Genomic DNA, 15,340 nt, shown 5'->3' with positions numbered 1-15,340 from the left:
TTTTGGGGGTTTTCCCCCTCCCCGGGGTTAGGAGGGAAAGGGGGCTGTGGGAGCATGGGCATCGCTGCTGCCAGCCCTGGGCAATCGCAGAGGGACGCGGCTGCCGCCACTCCGTGTCCCCTGGCCCCTCCGTCCCCCTTCCCAGCCCCTCGACATCCCTCCTGTCCCTCGGGGTCGCACTCCCCCCTTTCCCCTGGCTTCACCATGAGAAAAAGGGGCCGTTTCCCTCCCCGCGTCCGCACACTCGATGCCGCAGCCAAGATGTACGGGATCTGCTGGGTCGGGGGCAGTATCCCAGGGAAGGGCGAGGGTGCGTGGGAGTCTTACTCCCATTTTCCATAATAAATCCCAGTGGGAACCGAATGTTCCTGGGTTGGGGCCGGAGGCAAACTCAGCACCGCATTTCCCTGCCGCTCTGTCCTTGGGACTTAATTTCAAACCCGTTATCGCCGCCCGCATCGCGCGCCGGGAGGCAGCGGTGCCCATTACGGCAGCTTTGATACCCCTTCCAGCTATTTTTTTTTCCCCCTGACCAGCTCGGGGTGGTTCGAGCCGATTCCTTTCCCCGTTAGCAACGGCGGCGGGTGGGTGCCGGTCACTTCGCGCCGGTTTTGCCGGGTATAAATCCGGCGAACCCCTCTCCGCCCCGTCCCTCGCCCCGGCAATGGCTGAGCTGCCCGTCCCGGAGCTGCCCCCCACCCTGTCCCGCTGCAGCGGCCGCTTCACCATCAGCACCCTCCTGGGCATGGAGGAGGGCGGCCGGGGTCCCTACGCGCCCGCCGAGGGGGCCGGCTGCGACGGCACCCACCTCTCCGGCAGCACCCTCTGCACCAGGACCTTCGGCTACAACACGGTGGACGTGGTGCCGGCCTACGAGCACTACGCCAACAGCAACGGGGTGGGCGATGGCAGGAGGGGCAGGCCCTCGCTGGCGGACCTCCACTCCATCCTCAAGGTAAGGCGGGGGTCATCCGCGCCGCCGGTACCTCCGGCATCCCCCTGGCTGGGCCCACCATGGCGTGGCGTCTCCTGCTTCTTGAGGTCGTGCCCATACGCGCATCCCAAGAAGGGATAACCCAGCTGTTTCCAGCTGTGCCAGAGCTCTCCCCCAGCGACGGCCGGCTGCCTTCAGCCCTGCCCGCCCTCACCTGCCCTCCCCCTTGTCCCCGCAGCCCGACACGGGCCACCTCCGCCCGCCGTTGTCAGAGCCACAGCGGAGCAATGGCGTGCCGGAGGCCGGGCCAGAGGAGGCACCGGAGGAGCCGGGCAGAGCCCCCACGCCGGAGCCCGTCCGCTTCGGATGGGTGAAGGGCGTGATGGTGAGTGCGACTGGTCCCACGGGGAGCATCCTCCTGCCCTCCCACCCCCCTCCAAGCAGGGGGGCGATGCATTTGCTCCCCATCGTCACGTTTTTCCCAATATACATATATATAATCTTTTTCGTAAGCGTCCGTGTTCTGGACAATGCCCCCGCCCTCCCTGGCGGGTCTCTCGGAGGAGCAGGAGAGCCAGCATGGCCCCCGCTGTCCCCGGGCGCCCGCCCACTGAGGTCCCCTTCTCTGTCCCCCCCTCCCCAGATCCGCTGCATGCTGAACATCTGGGGAGTCATCCTCTACTTGCGCTTGCCCTGGATCACCGCCCAGGCGGGAATCGGTGGGTGCCGGCGGTACATGGCGGGCAGGATGGCGGCACCGGGCTCGCCGTTCCCCAAAACACCTTGGGGATGGTGGCAGTGCCAGCAGCATCGAGCGTGGGGCCATGTGTAGGGTCCCTGGGGGTCTCCTAGGGAGGCCGGGGGGGGGTCTATGGGGCTGGGGGGATGCAGGAACGAAGCGGTGCCCTCTCTCCACAGCCCTGACGTGGCTCATCATCCTGATGTCCGTGACGGTGACCACCATCACCGGCTTGTCCATCTCTGCCATATCCACCAACGGCAAAGTGAAGTCAGGTAGCGTGTTGTCCCCCTCCCGGCACGGGCTGCGAGGTGCAAGGAGGGGGCTCAAAAACGTTGCAGGGGGAGGCAGATAACACCATGGGGTGCTCCTGCCACCTCAGGGGGCACCTACTTCCTCATCTCCCGGAGCCTCGGGCCGGAGCTGGGCGGCTCCATCGGGCTGATCTTTGCCTTCGCCAACGCGGTAGCTGTGGCCATGCACACGGTGGGCTTTGCCGAAACTGTCCGGGACCTGCTGCAGGTGAAAGAGCGACTCTGTGTGTTCTCTGTGTCCCGTCCCCTCCACCTCCTTCATCCCCACCTCCTTCATCCCCACCTCCTTCATCCCCACCTCCTTCATCCCCACCTCCTTCATCCCCACCTCCTCATCCCCACCTCCTCCATCCCCACCTCCTCCATCCCCACCTCCTCATCCCCACCTCCTCCATCCCCACCTCCTCATCCCCACGTCTTTCCTGCACAAGCTGCATTAATTATCAACATTTATGTTAACGTTGGGCCACCGATAATCAACCACCAACTACTAAAAGTCGTGGTAATGCCGGTGGTTGGGCAAGAGAGAGGGTTATTTCCACGTCGTGGACGGTTCCCCCTCCCCAGGAGCACAACTCCCTCATCGTGGACCCCACCAACGACATCCGCATCATCGGGGTCGTCACTGTGACGGTGCTGCTGGGCATCTCCCTGGCCGGCATGGAGTGGGAAGCCAAGGTACCGCTTGCTTCTTCTGCTCACCTTGTCCCCTTGGGCTGATGAGAGCCATCCCTGCTGCATCCGAGGAGCAGAGGATGCCCATAGCTCCCCCAAAACGTGTGAGGGTGTCTCCTAACATGTCCTTCACCCTCTCGGCACCCAAACCCTGATCCCTCAGCTGGCTTTTTCTGGTCTGGCAGGCGCAGATACTGTTTTTCCTGGTCATCTTGGTTTCCTTCATAAATTACCTGGTGGGGACGGTGATCCCGGCCACTGCCGAGAAGCAAGCGAAGGGCTTCTTCAGCTACCGAGGTGGGTCCACCACGGGTCGGGGTTATGCTCAACAGGTCCAAGGGCATCACCAGAGCCCGGCTCTTTGCTGCCCTTGGGGGAGAAGTTTGCTCTGGGCAGGTGCTCCTCGCTGAGAGATGTCAGTAAATGCACGTCTTCCTCCCACGGGTTACCCGCCACCAGCGGTGGGCCTCCAGCCAGCGCTGAGCTGCTTCAGCCAGGAGAAAGGCGGTTGGGAGGCCCCAAATGCTTCTCCTCTGCTTCTTCCCTAGCTGAAATCTTTGCCCAGAACTTCGTGCCCAACTGGCGTGGGCCCGAGGGCTCCTTCTTCAGCTTGTTTTCCATTTTCTTCCCGTCAGCAACTGGCATCTTGGCTGGGGCCAACATTTCAGGTGACCTGAAGGTGGGTTTTGAGCGTTGCTGCCTGAGCCGGTGCGTCTCAGGGTTCGACCCTGTGTTCCCAGGTCTTTGGCTTTCATCCAGCTTTTAGACTCTATTTCATTTCTTCCGGAAACTTTGGGGAAGGCTCAGCCAGGAGATGCTCTGCCCCTTTGTGTCGCAATGAATTCAGATCCCTCTTGTGAAACAGCAGCCACAATTAAGATGCTGCTGGAAAGCTGTCTTACATCTCTCTGCGACTCCCTTGGGCAGGATCCCGCCGTGGCCATCCCCAAGGGCACCTTGATGGCCATCTTCTGGACCACCGTGTCCTACCTGGTGCTTTCTGCTACGATCGGTGAGCAAAACCGCCTTGGGTGAGCTGAAAGGGGTGGCCTGGGAGGAAGCAGGTGGTGGGAAGGGGGAGCGAGCCATAGACGCTGGCACCGATATCCCGGGCCGGCACGGGTGCAGGTGGTGAGCGGGTGCTGTGTGTCCCCCTGCCAGGCGCCTGCGTGGTGCGGGACGCCTCGGGCAGCCTGAACGACAGCGTGGTGGTGGGCTCGCCGGGCTGCGAGGGACTGGCCTGTGGCTTCGGCTGGAACTTCACCGCCTGCGCCCAGCATCAGAGCTGCCGATACGGGCTCAGCAACTACTACCAGGTGCTGCTGGGGGACGTCACTCCCCCCCAGTCCCAGCTCCTGACCGGGTTTGTGCTGCAAGGGGTGGGTTTCCCGGGACAGCCCCATGTCCGCCTCGCCCCCAGCATCCCGGGAGACACCGGGGAACATATTTTCCTCGGGCTTTTGGATGTGGCTGGACTTCACCGTCCAGATAACGTTGATGGAAAAGCCCTGTGGGTGGCAGGATGGGGCCCATGGGCTGGAAATCCCTTAGGGCCGGGGCAGGGGCTGATGCACGGGGGGTGCCGGGGGTCCTGACCATCTGCTTTTGGGGCAGAGCATGAGCATGGTGTCCGGATTCGGCCCCCTCATCACGGCGGGGATCTTTGGCGCTACCCTCTCCTCGGCGCTGGCCTGCCTCGTCTCAGCACCCAAAGTCTTCCAGGTAAGGGGGTGGCATGTCCGTGTCCGCCGGCTCCCGTCCCCGAGCCCAGCAGCAGGAGCGGGCGATGCTCCCAGCGTCACGCTGCTGGCAGCAGATGTACGACTGCGGGGAGGGGACGTGCTCAGTGCCGTGGGGCTTTGTGGCCACCAGCAGCCCCACGAGGGGCGAGGAGGATGCGAAGGCATGAGGCCAGTTTGGTCCTTGCTCTTACGGGTGCAAGACGCACCACGGCGCTGCCATCCCACGTCCCCGGCAAAGTCTGGAGACCCCAACACGTCTCTCCCCACAGTGTCTCTGCAAGGACCAGCTCTACCCTCTCATAGGCTTTTTCGGGAAGGGCTACGGGAGGAACAGCGAGCCCATCCGCGGCTACATGCTCACCTACGTCATCGCCGTTGGCTTCATCCTCATCGGTAGGTGCGTGGCGCCCTCCCGGTGCCCACCGCCAGCCGGGTGACTTCGTCCCCGCCACCAACTCGCTCTCCTCCTCCTCCTCCTCCCCACAGCCGAGCTCAACGCCATCGCCCCCATCATCTCCAACTTCTTCCTCTGCTCCTACGCCCTCATCAACTTCAGCTGCTTCCACGCCTCCATCACCAACTCCCCAGGTGGGCTGTGCCGTGCCGCGCCACGCCGTGCCGTGTGGCGGGGGGCTCCCCGTCCGGCTCCCCGTCCCGGCAGCGGCCGCTGTCTGTGTTTGCGTGCAGGCTGGCGACCCTCCTTTCGGTATTACAGCAAGTGGGCCGCGCTCTTCGGGGCCGCCGTCTCGGTGGTGATCATGTTCCTGCTGACCTGGTGGGCAGCCCTCATTGCCTTCGGCATTGTCATCTTCCTCCTGGGATACGTCCTCTACAAAAAGCCGGGTGCGTGGCGGTAACCCGGCACGGGCGATGCCCCCGGAGGTGTCTGGCCCCGTTACTGATCCATCTTCCCCACGTAGATGTCAACTGGGGCTCCTCCATGCAAGCCAGCTCGTACAACATGGCCCTCAACTACTCGGTGGGGCTGAGTGAAGTGGAGGAGCACATCAAGAACTACAGGCAAGGGCAGCTCGCCGTGATGCCAGGCGTGGAGGGAGGGGGGATGCAGAGCCAACCACCACCACCGACAAACCCGGGATGGCTTCATGCCCATGGCCACGTCCTCACCACCATCCTCAGCGACCGGTAGCCCCAGCAAAATGTGGCTGTGTCCAAAATCCCACGCCTTTGCCATGTGGGCAGAGGTGGAAAGCGGGGCAAACCTTCCCTTCCCGGTACCAGGCAGACACAGACGCGTTGGTCTCATCTGATATAAAACGATCAAAGAGTGAGGGTGGCCGCTCAACCACATGTTTTCGTATCGTCCTAAAGACGCTCCCTGTAGTTGCCACTGGCCGGGCATGGGAGAAGAGACGTGGCTCATTCCAGAGAGGCTCGGTGCCTCCCAAGTACCAGCCTTGGCCCTTCCCTCTCCCCGCCCGCAGACCCCAGTGCCTGGTGCTGACCGGCCCCCCCAGTTTCCGCCCGGCCCTGGTGGACTTCGTGGGGACGTTCACCAAGAACCTCAGCCTGATGCTCTGCGGCAACGTGCTTATCGTGAGTCGCCTGCAAAAGCCAGTTGGTTCCTTGTCCTGGGGGCTCCAGGGAAATCCACATGTGTCCTGGTTGGATCACGGGGCCGTGGGTGGAAACGTGCACATCTGCGTGCCGCTGGATGATGAAATGTTTCGTCTGAAAGCCTCTCCAGCTTGTTATGCAACAGTGATGAAGCACCAGGATGTCCACGTGGGCTAATGGCTCCCCCTTGCCAACTAATTGCCAAAGAAAAGATGGGGTAGGACGAGGCGGTTGCTCAGAGGACAGGAGTGGTCCTACAGCCCTGAAGAGCAGCTGGGGCCATGGTGCAGCAAACGCCAGCTTGTCCACAGCCAGGGGGCTGCTGGCATCGTGTGTGTTGGCTGTTGGCTCCCACATTTGCTGGTTTTCTTGCTGTGATTGCAACCACCCATCAGGTCTTGCCACTGATTTGGGAAGAGAGGAGCTGGAGGTCCTTGGTGGCAAGACCAGCAGCTGGAAGGGGCCGCCTGTACCTGAGTCCCTTCCCCTTCTCTCCCCAGGGACCGCAGAAGCAGAAGATGCTGGAGTCCCGGCTGACGGCAGATGGACACATCAAGTGGCTTATGAAGAGGAAGATCAAGGCTTTCTACACAGATGTGGTGGCTGAGGATCTGAGAAGCGGCGTCCAAATGCTCATCCAGGTAGAGCCACCTTTGGCCGTTGACCGTCAGGTCTTCCATCGTGGTTTGGGGGGCTCTGACCCCCCTCACCGACCTCTGGGTACCCTACTTTGTATGGATCCCTTGTGGGCTGGCATCACCCATGTCCATGGCGTCTCATGGGGACATCTCTCCGTAGGCTGCTGGCCTTGGGAAGATGAGACCCAACATCCTGGCCCTGGGCTACAAGAGGAACTGGCGGACGGTGTCCCCGCAGAGCCTGGAGGACTACGTGGGCATCCTGCAGTACGGCCACGCTGCATCCTCCACCCCCGGGGACGCCGGTGGTGGCCCCATGACTGAATGTGGGGACACTGTGGCCACGTGTGCGGCGTCTGGTCAGGCTGGCAGTGCCACCCAACATGAGCTGGCCACTGTTAAGTGCCTTCTCCTTCCTTCCAGCGACGCCTTCGATTTCAAGTACGGCGTGTGCTTAATGAGAATGAAGGAAGGGCTGAACGTTTCCCGAGTGATGCAGGCTCACGGTAAGCAGTTTTGGGCAGATGCTCAGAGACGTGCCGGAGCTTTGGGACGTGCCAGCCAGCAACGTGTCCCCAGGTGAAGGTCACACTCCTGGGCTGGAACCAAAGGGGATGGGGACATCAGGGTGCTGCCCTGCTGCCCGTGCTGTTGTCCTCCCTCCCCAGTTAACCCCACGTTCGAGGCAGCGGAGCACCCCGAGGGGAACGGCACCGGCGGCAGAGCAGCCCCGGGCACAGGTTGGTGCTGGCTCGGGGCCACCCAGAGCATCCCCGGCTTCAAGGATTACTTTCGGGGAGCCACGTTCGCAGGGAGGGCGGTGGGTTTCGGCAGCGATGGGGAGCAGAGCTGGGGCCAGGAGGAATCTGTGGCCTTTAATCCATGGCCAGCAGTGCCCATCGCTGACACCGGGACCCTCTCGCCCCAGCAGCGGACCCCGCCGCCTTGGCTGGCGAGCAGCAGGCGAGCACCATCTTCCAGAACGAGCAGGGCAAGAAGACCATCGACATTTACTGGCTCTTCGACGACGGAGGTAACCTTCACCTTGAGCTGCTGTGGCTCTTCACCGTCCGTCTGTCCAGCTGAGGCGAACCCAGCCCCTCCACCGCGCTGCCCGGGAGGGCTCAGTCCTCGCCGAGTGGTGCCAGGGCATCGCTGGCATCGAGAAAGCACTGGCGAGCCCGTGGGGTCACCGCTGCCGCGTCTCCCACGGGGTGTTTTGGGGCCAGGTCTCACGCTGCTCATCCCCTACCTCCTGGGGCGCAAGAAGCGGTGGGCAAAGTGCAAAATCCGGGTGTTCGTCGGCGGGCAGATCAACAGGATGGACGAAGAGAGGAAGGCGTAAGTGCTGGTGGCCGCTCACACCTGCAGCTCCTCTGAGCCACGCGGCCACCGCCGCTGTCCCCATGGGGGGGTGGCAGGAGCCACTTCCCCCTCCCCGAGTCCCCTGGGCTTTGCTGTAATGGGTTTTTGGGCTCCAACATGGCTTCTTTGCCTCGCTCCTACAAAAACTCAATGTGATTGCGGTGTGGGGGAAACCGAAGTGGAAACCAAGGATGGCAGCGGGGGTTTCTGGTTCTGCCGGGACGGGTCCCCTCCAGAGCCACCGCGCCCTGCTAATTTTTGGCAAATATTTCCTTTTCCCCCCGGCAGGATCGTCTCTCTGCTGAGCAAGTTCCGCCTTGACTTCCACGAGGTCCACATCCTCCCCGACATCAACCAGAAACCCCAGCCGGAGCAGTAACCGCCCCCCTCTCCTTCTCCCCCCGCCCCCAGCACCCCCAAAACACCCCACCACCCACCCCACCGGGCCCCCTTCCCTGGCACCTTCTGCTTGTCTTGCAGCATCAGGAGGTTCGAGGACCTGATCGCTCCCTTCAGGCTGAACGATGGCTTCAAGGACGAGGCCACGGTGAACGAGATGAGGCAGGGCTGTCCCTGGAAGATCTCTGACGAGGAGGTCAACAAAAACAGAGCCAAGGTAGCGCCGGTGGTGGGGACGACTCCCGCAGAGGGTCTCCTGCTTTCGAGACAAAATTCGGTCTTTTTGGAAACAATTATTTTGCACGTCAACCCTCTCTGCTCCGCAGTCGCTCCGACAAGTGAGGCTGAATGAGATTTTGCTGGATTACTCGCGGGACGCGGCGCTCATAGCCATGTAGGTGCCAGCACCGCCTGTTTCTTACCCTGTGGCAATGGTCCCTCTGGATGTTCCCCCGGTGCGGGGAGATCCTGGCCGCACACCCCAGCGCCATGCTGGAACGGTGCAGCATCGTGGGGAAAAGCCCTTGGAGGGTACCAAGGGATCCAGCCACCATGAAGGTGGGGGGAGGATGTGGCATTGACCCTTTTTTTTAGGGAAATAACCTGCAAATTAACATGGGATTGGGAGAGGGGCTAAGGAGGGAGCTCAGCTTGGGGGGTTGGCCGAGGGGTCTGTGTTCAGCCGCGCTGAGCCGGCCCCTCGCTGCCGCCGCAGCACACTGCCCATCGGCAGGAAGGGTCGCTGCCCCAGCTCCCTCTACATGGCCTGGCTGGAGACCCTCTCGCAGGACCTGAGACCCCCCGTCATCCTCACCCGCGGCAACCAAGAGAACGTGCTGACCTTTTACTGCCAATAAAAGCTCCTGGACCCCCGCCGACTCGGGATGTGAATTTTTCAGGCTGGTTTGGTTTGACCTCGGAGCACATTTGCCCGGTAGTCCAGGGGAGACGCAAAGGCACGTGGTCACCAGCTCTCGGGAAACCCTCTTACAAAGGCATGTTTTGCCCATCTCAGCCTTTGTAGGTTGTATCCAGGTAGATAGATATATACAAGCACAAGAAGGACACGGAGCTGTTGGAGTGGGGCCGGAGGAGGCCCCGGAGATGCTGGGAGGGCTGGAGCCCCTCTGCTGGGAGGACAGGCTGAGAGAGCTGGGGGGGTTCAGCCTGGAGAAGAGAAGGCTCCGGGGAGACCTTCCAGCCCCTGCCAGTCCCTAAAGGGGCTCCAGGAAAGCTGGGGAGGGACTCTGGAGCAGGGAGGGGAGCCATGGGACGAGGGGGAACAGGTTTACGCTGGAAGAGGGGAGATTTAGGTGAGATCTGAGGCAGAAATTGTTTGCTGTGAGGGTGGTGAGCCCCTGGCCCAGGTTGCCCAGAGAAGCTGTGGCTGCCCCATCCCTGGGGGGGTTCAAGGCCAGGCTGGACGGGGCTTGGAGCAACGTGGTCTGGTGGGAGGTGTCCCTGCCCAGGGCAGGGGGTGGCATTGGGTGGGCTTTAAGGTCCCTTCCAACCCAAACCATCCTATGATCCTATGGTTCTACATAAAAATAATGCAGGTCCCGTATCACAGGCATCGCTCTGGCTCTTGGTTTAGCTGGAGTCATGCAGGTCAGGTGTAGGGTGCCATCCAGAGAGCAACAAGGGGACAGTGGGACCCCCCACACCTGCTCCCCAAGGAGAGCCTGAGCCGTGTACAGGGACGGAGACACTGCCCCGGCAAAGCCACGGTCACGGGGTGAGAACCCCTGCACCGAGCCTAGGGGCTGTGGGGACCCCGCACGTCCGCTGGGGAACGGGGACTCCCAGCCTCGAAACAAGCTGGGACATCCCCAACAGCCGAGAAGCAGCAAGATGTCACCTCGGGCTGCGGTGCCTGGCTGCAGGCGCACATCCAGCCCCTGATGGAGACAAAACTCACCACCAGAACCAGGATATTTCCTGGTGCCGAGGGCCCCGGGTGGGAGAAACCTGCCCCGTGTGAGGCAGGAGCAAAGCTTGTTTCCCAAACCACAACCTCATCGCCCGTCAGGAAAAACACGTGACTCCGTTCACCTCCATCTTTACAGAATTTACTGATAATCACCACCAGGATCAGAAGTGTCAGTAAAAAAATAAAATTTACAGAGTTTTCTATCATACAAAGATTTGTTCGCGACAGCCGCAGTCGTTAGTGAGACAGGAAGTCGGGCGGTATCTAAATCAGCACAGAGGATGTTCATGCACACAAAGCGGGGCCACGAGTTTCGACTCGCGCAGCAACGTTTCCCCAGGGCAGGCGGCTTCTCTGCAAGGTGTTTCCTGGACCGATACTCCTGGCCGGGGGTTCAGAGCACTGCCCAGCCCGGGACACCTCGGCATTGACAGTTTTGCAAGCTCTTGGCAGCTTTTGGCAAGTTTGACTGAGTGAAGTCTACCGAAACCCGCTGAAAACTGAAGGAATTCCTCGCCTCGCCTCACTCAGGATAAGGAACACAAAGGGAAGACCAAAGCGACGTGATGAGAGGGGAGGAAACCACCGGTTGTGACCGATCCGGTGCATCAACTCAAAACCATTCCTCCTTCCTGTTTGGATCTGGTTTTACTGGAGAGGGAGGTCAGGAAGGCAGCTGGGGGAGCGGAGGAAGGTCTGTGAGTACCAGGGCGACACAAAGAGCTCTCCCCCAGCGCTAATACCTGTCACAACAAGTCAGCAGCTGATTTTTCACCTTTTATGCAAGAATTCCCTGAAAATTCCCCAGCGCCTGGGCACAGAGAGGCACCACCAGCTCCAACCACTCAACTTCCAAACACTGGCCGAGCTGCCAACTTTTCAAGTGAAGCAGCACCCCACATCCCCAAAAACGACTTCAGGTCATCACAATGGGTAAAAATCAGGAGGTTTTCGGTTTGCCCAGCACCAAGTGATTTCTTTTTTCATTTGTTCTGAGCTCTTAACAGCCTGGATTAGTCCCCTGTGTGCCTCAGCCCCGTTACTGCAGAGGAACCATCCTTGTGCCATGGCGCGCTGATAAAGTGCTTTCCCAGTTGGAATCAGCTTAGTCCTTGCTACTGAGGGATGCCAGGGCAGGGGGAAAGGGAAGCACAGCGGGTGCCCAGGACACAGTTTCTAGCGTCACCCGAAAGGTAAGGCCAGACCCGCCCAGTCTAAGTCCCATGAGGGACTTTTCATTTATCCAGGAAAACACAGTTTAATTCACGTGAATCAAACCAGGGACTCCGGACACGCGCTGTGTGTGCAGGCATTTGAAATAAGAAGTGGGAAGGGGGAAAGACATCTAGAGAGATCATTATTCCTGCTTTTTCACTGGGGGCAGAAGCAAAGAGGGAGGGAGAGGCTCAACCGTCCCGCGGGGGATGCGGCGGGAGGAAAGCCGGCTCTCTACCATCAGCACAGCACACAGGGCACTCCGAAGATCCAGGGTTTAGTATGTGTTACACCGCTTGGACCTCACCCACCTAAGAAGAAGGATTCACATTAAAGTCTTTCCTAAAATGCACAGCCTCATTCCCTGAATTAACACAGGCTAAAAATTACGAGTCATCTCAGTAAATAGTTCCCAAAAAACACCTTTCTCCATCAGCTGTCAACAGACCACTCTGGATAACTTAGTACATAAAGAGAAGTCCTTTCTTCATGATCAACCCGTGGCCCTGTTGAGGGTTGTTTCAGCACAGAGGACATGGGATTCATGGAAGATAACTGGCCTTACGAAATGTTGCAGGTAAAAAAGGCAAGCTGGTTTAGAAATCAAAAGAGTTCAGCAAAACCACAGATGGGAATTGTGTCCTGGGAGGCTGGACACAGACGGCGCCTTCCCTCGGCAGCCCGCACGACTGTCAGCTGGCGATAAACAAACACGGATCACAGCAAAGCCACGGAGCCGGCTACAAAGCCACATCCTTTGAGTTCAACCTCCGCTTCCCCAAGGACCCCAAAAAACCAAGCCCCCAGAAAGCGCCCAGGTAGCAAATGGAGAGCCCCGGCTGCGTGGCATGCCTCCAGGCAAAAAGGCAGATCTAAGAGTTAGTTAAAAATCACTTAAAATGAAACAAACTAAAACAATTCATTACGAATGATCACACTGCCTGCTGCAAGGGTTGGTTTGGGGCTGCGTTCACACGGCATGCCCCTGATGGACGCGGAAATCACCCAGGCTCCTCGCAGGCATCCCCACACTGGCACGCTGCAGGTGGGATGCCGAAAACACAGCACGCTCCCCGCCCCCACACCCGGGGAGCCCCAGTCACAACAGCCCAGTGCCAGCCATGCAGTTGTCACCAGCGCAGCCAGCGAAGCAGCAGCGTGCTGCATTTTCTGTAAGCCGGCCAGCGATGTTTACATGTCAGTGAAGACACCCAGTTCCGCCACACCAATGTAAACATGATCAGCAAGTAAAAAGAAAAGGGAGAAGATTAAAAATACGAGGCTCCTTCAGAGCCTGAGAAGCAACAGCGCACGGTCACGCATGTGCCCTGGGATTTCTAGTGTGGGCAGCAGGGCGTAGCGCCCGTTCAGCTTTGCTTTGCCTCTCGGGCAGGAGGTACACAGCGCCAGGAGAGCTTCACCATAATAAAATTCATAAAAACAGCGATCCTTTGTACGCCAGTTATTTCCCCTGCCCCAGCATTCATAGTCACAGCTCTTGGACATAGATTTGCACTTTTCATCTGTCTAAAAAGTTTTCCATTTGCTGCTCCCAAATTCACTATGACCAAGACCTGGTATTAGGAAGCTGGGGCCAGGAAGAAAACAAATTAATTTTCTCATTTAGAAAATTCACATTAAAAGAGCTTCAGGTTCACTGCAAATAAAGCAGCAAGAGGTCAAAGCGTTAAGTGAGCTCCGAAGACATCACATCACTCTGTGGCAGTGTTTCTACGCCAGAACAGCCGCTGCCACCTGCAATTCATCACTGGTGAAAGGTACGTGGGCCTCCTCCTCTGGAATCCATTTTCCTATCCTCCAGGGAAATAAAGTTTCACTTGGCACTTCATGTTACAAAAAAAAGTAACAAAATTCACAATGTTTAGCTTAATTTGCAGCCATGCTGGAGGCAGGAGCAGGCCTTCATGTATCTTTTAACCAGTGGAGAATCACACGGTGAGGCACCCCTCGAATTGCGCTCACTGGTTGGTTGTTTCAGAGACGGTGCCGGCAGCAGATCCTTTGCTCTTCCTTCAATCTGTGATCTCCAGTGTCTGAGGAAGAGCTAGAGAGTGGCTAAAATGCGCAGAAACGAAACCACCACCACGCAGAATGTCTGGCCCACTCCTAAAATGAGGGCTTCGAAGGGAATCATTTTTTTCCCCGCAGCTCTGTAAACTCCAGCAATGGCAGCACCTGCAGAGAGGGGAAAAAGCCAAAACGTGAATGTGTGACAGCGCACGTGAGACACACGCTGTTAAACCGCAGGGACGAAGGGGGAAGTCTCTGAGGATGTGAGGCTGGGACAGAGAACAGAGGGGGTCTATGGGAGAGGGCCCCAAACCCCTACACACCGGCTGGCAGAAATGCAGGACTGGGTTTACAGTGACAAACCTCAGCCAGTAACCAACGTGGCAACGGGTAAATTGGTGAGGAAACGCTACTGAGGCCTCCAGAAGGCTTGGAGGTTGCCGCAGTTTTGGACATACTCTCATCACAAGATCCTCTACGCCACAGTCCACAAACTGCAAATATCATCCACTTCCGGGCACAGAAACCAAACCTGCAAGCGCTTTTGCTCCCAGTGCTCAGAAACCTGAAAGCCCACGCGGCTCTACACTTGACGGGCATGTGCTATATCCCTGACAAAGGGCTTGGTAGGTGGGATGCTCCACCTATGTGTGTTCAGTTTTGGGCTCCTCACCAACGAGAAAGACATTGAGGTGCTGGAGTGTGTCCAGAGAAGCGCAATGGAGCTGGTGAGGGGTCTGGAGCACAAGTGCTGTGAGGAGCAGCTGAGGGAGCTGGGGGTGTTCAGCCTGGAGAAAAGGAGGCTGAGGGGAGACCTTCTCGCTCTCTGCAACTCCCTGAAAGGAGGGTGCAGCCAGGGGGGGTCGGTCTCTTCTCCCAAGGGACAGGCGATGGGACAAGAGGCCTCAAGTTACACCAGGAGAGGTTTATATCAGATACCATGAAAAATTTCTTCACGGAAAGGGTTGTCAAGCATTGGAACAGGCTGCCCAGGGCAGTGGTGGAGTCGCCATCCCTGGAGGTGCTTAAAAGCTGTGCAGACGTGGTGCTGAGGGACGTGGGTTAGTGGTGATTTTGGCAGTGTTGGGTTGAGGGTTGAACTCGATGATCTGAAAGGTCCCTTCCAACCTAGATGATCATATGATTCTATTCTATGAACTCTTTCAAACACGGGGCGAGGGGGGGATATAACCAAAGCATTCATCTCCTCTCCACCCAGGGAATGCCGCGGTACGCCACGCTCCCGAAGGCAACCTCTGATTCTGACAAAGCCACCCGGCCGCTATTTTCGAGCATCTACCGTACTTGTCAGGATGCCGGCGGTGATGGGTCCCACGATGCCCATCAGCAGGAGGCTCACGGACATGAACCTGCCGTACTTGTGATGCCTGAGCGTGAAGAGCGCTAGCAAAGCGGCCGGGACGTGGAAGGAGAGGGAGGAGACCAGGGCCCACAGGAAGACGCCATACCACATCTCTGTGGAGAGAAGGGCCGTGAGGGCAGGCTCGGGGCCCACGGGCCTGAGGGCCCCGCTCCGAGCAGGCCCCGCGGCGGGGAAGGGTACCTGGGAAGGTGGAGAGCGGGCTGGAGTAGGTGGTGGTGCCGTTGCCCACACGGGGCACCAGGCGGAGGCTGAGGATCTGTTGCAGAAGCCCCCCGCCGCCGCCCGCCTCGCCGCCCTCCATCCCCTCACCGGCCCCGCCGCCGCCATCCGCCGGCTCCCCTTCCGCCCGCCCCCTTCCGCCCGTCCTAGCCAATGGGAAGCGCCGCACCGTGACAG

At 59.3% G+C, this 15,340-nt stretch overlaps 2 protein-coding genes and 1 long non-coding RNA gene across 16 annotated transcripts in view; 1 reads left to right on the top strand and 2 right to left on the bottom strand.

The window, feature by feature from the left end:
• Positions 1-15,340, bottom strand: part of LOC128909367 (uncharacterized) — a 199,762-nt gene that overhangs the window by 96,825 nt on the left and 87,597 nt on the right. The gene's annotated exons all lie outside the window — the stretch shown is intronic.
• SLC12A3 (solute carrier family 12 member 3) lies at positions 641-9,254 on the top strand. Of its 14 annotated transcripts, none has more exons than XM_054200938.1 (26): positions 641-955; positions 1,173-1,319; positions 1,578-1,653; positions 1,853-1,948; positions 2,056-2,195; positions 2,555-2,665; positions 2,848-2,959; positions 3,211-3,341; positions 3,590-3,674; positions 3,824-3,978; positions 4,277-4,384; positions 4,674-4,797; positions 4,891-4,992; positions 5,092-5,247; positions 5,325-5,424; positions 5,850-5,961; positions 6,483-6,623; positions 6,781-6,887; positions 7,044-7,126; positions 7,289-7,360; positions 7,549-7,653; positions 7,850-7,961; positions 8,274-8,360; positions 8,466-8,601; positions 8,711-8,778; positions 9,100-9,254. In XM_054200938.1, the coding sequence occupies exons 1-26, from the start codon at positions 665-667 to the stop codon at positions 9,239-9,241; spliced, it is 3,099 nt and encodes a 1,032-aa protein (XP_054056913.1). In that variant the 5' UTR covers positions 641-664; the 3' UTR covers positions 9,242-9,254. The 14 variants fall into 14 exon arrangements, 12 of the variants coding, with proteins under 12 accessions (XP_054056913.1, XP_054056915.1, XP_054056916.1 ...); XM_054200940.1 differs by having other exon boundaries at positions 641-982; positions 1,209-1,319; XM_054200941.1 differs by having other exon boundaries at positions 6,781-7,126; positions 7,552-7,653.
• TMEM170A (transmembrane protein 170A) lies at positions 10,438-15,277 on the bottom strand. Its single transcript, XM_054200958.1, has 3 exons — positions 15,125-15,277; positions 14,866-15,036; positions 10,438-13,725 (listed from the first exon to the last, which is right to left on the bottom strand). Exons 1-3 carry the CDS (start codon positions 15,243-15,245, stop codon positions 13,595-13,597), a joined length of 423 nt encoding a protein of 140 aa, XP_054056933.1. The 5' UTR covers positions 15,246-15,277; the 3' UTR covers positions 10,438-13,594.

Source organism: Rissa tridactyla, chromosome 4 (genome assembly GCF_028500815.1).
Source record: "Rissa tridactyla isolate bRisTri1 chromosome 4, bRisTri1.patW.cur.20221130, whole genome shotgun sequence".
Classification (NCBI taxonomy): Eukaryota; Metazoa; Chordata; class Aves; order Charadriiformes; family Laridae; genus Rissa; species Rissa tridactyla.
The sequence above is the reverse complement of the archived record's forward strand: the minus strand, read 5'-3'. Positions and strand labels throughout refer to the sequence as shown.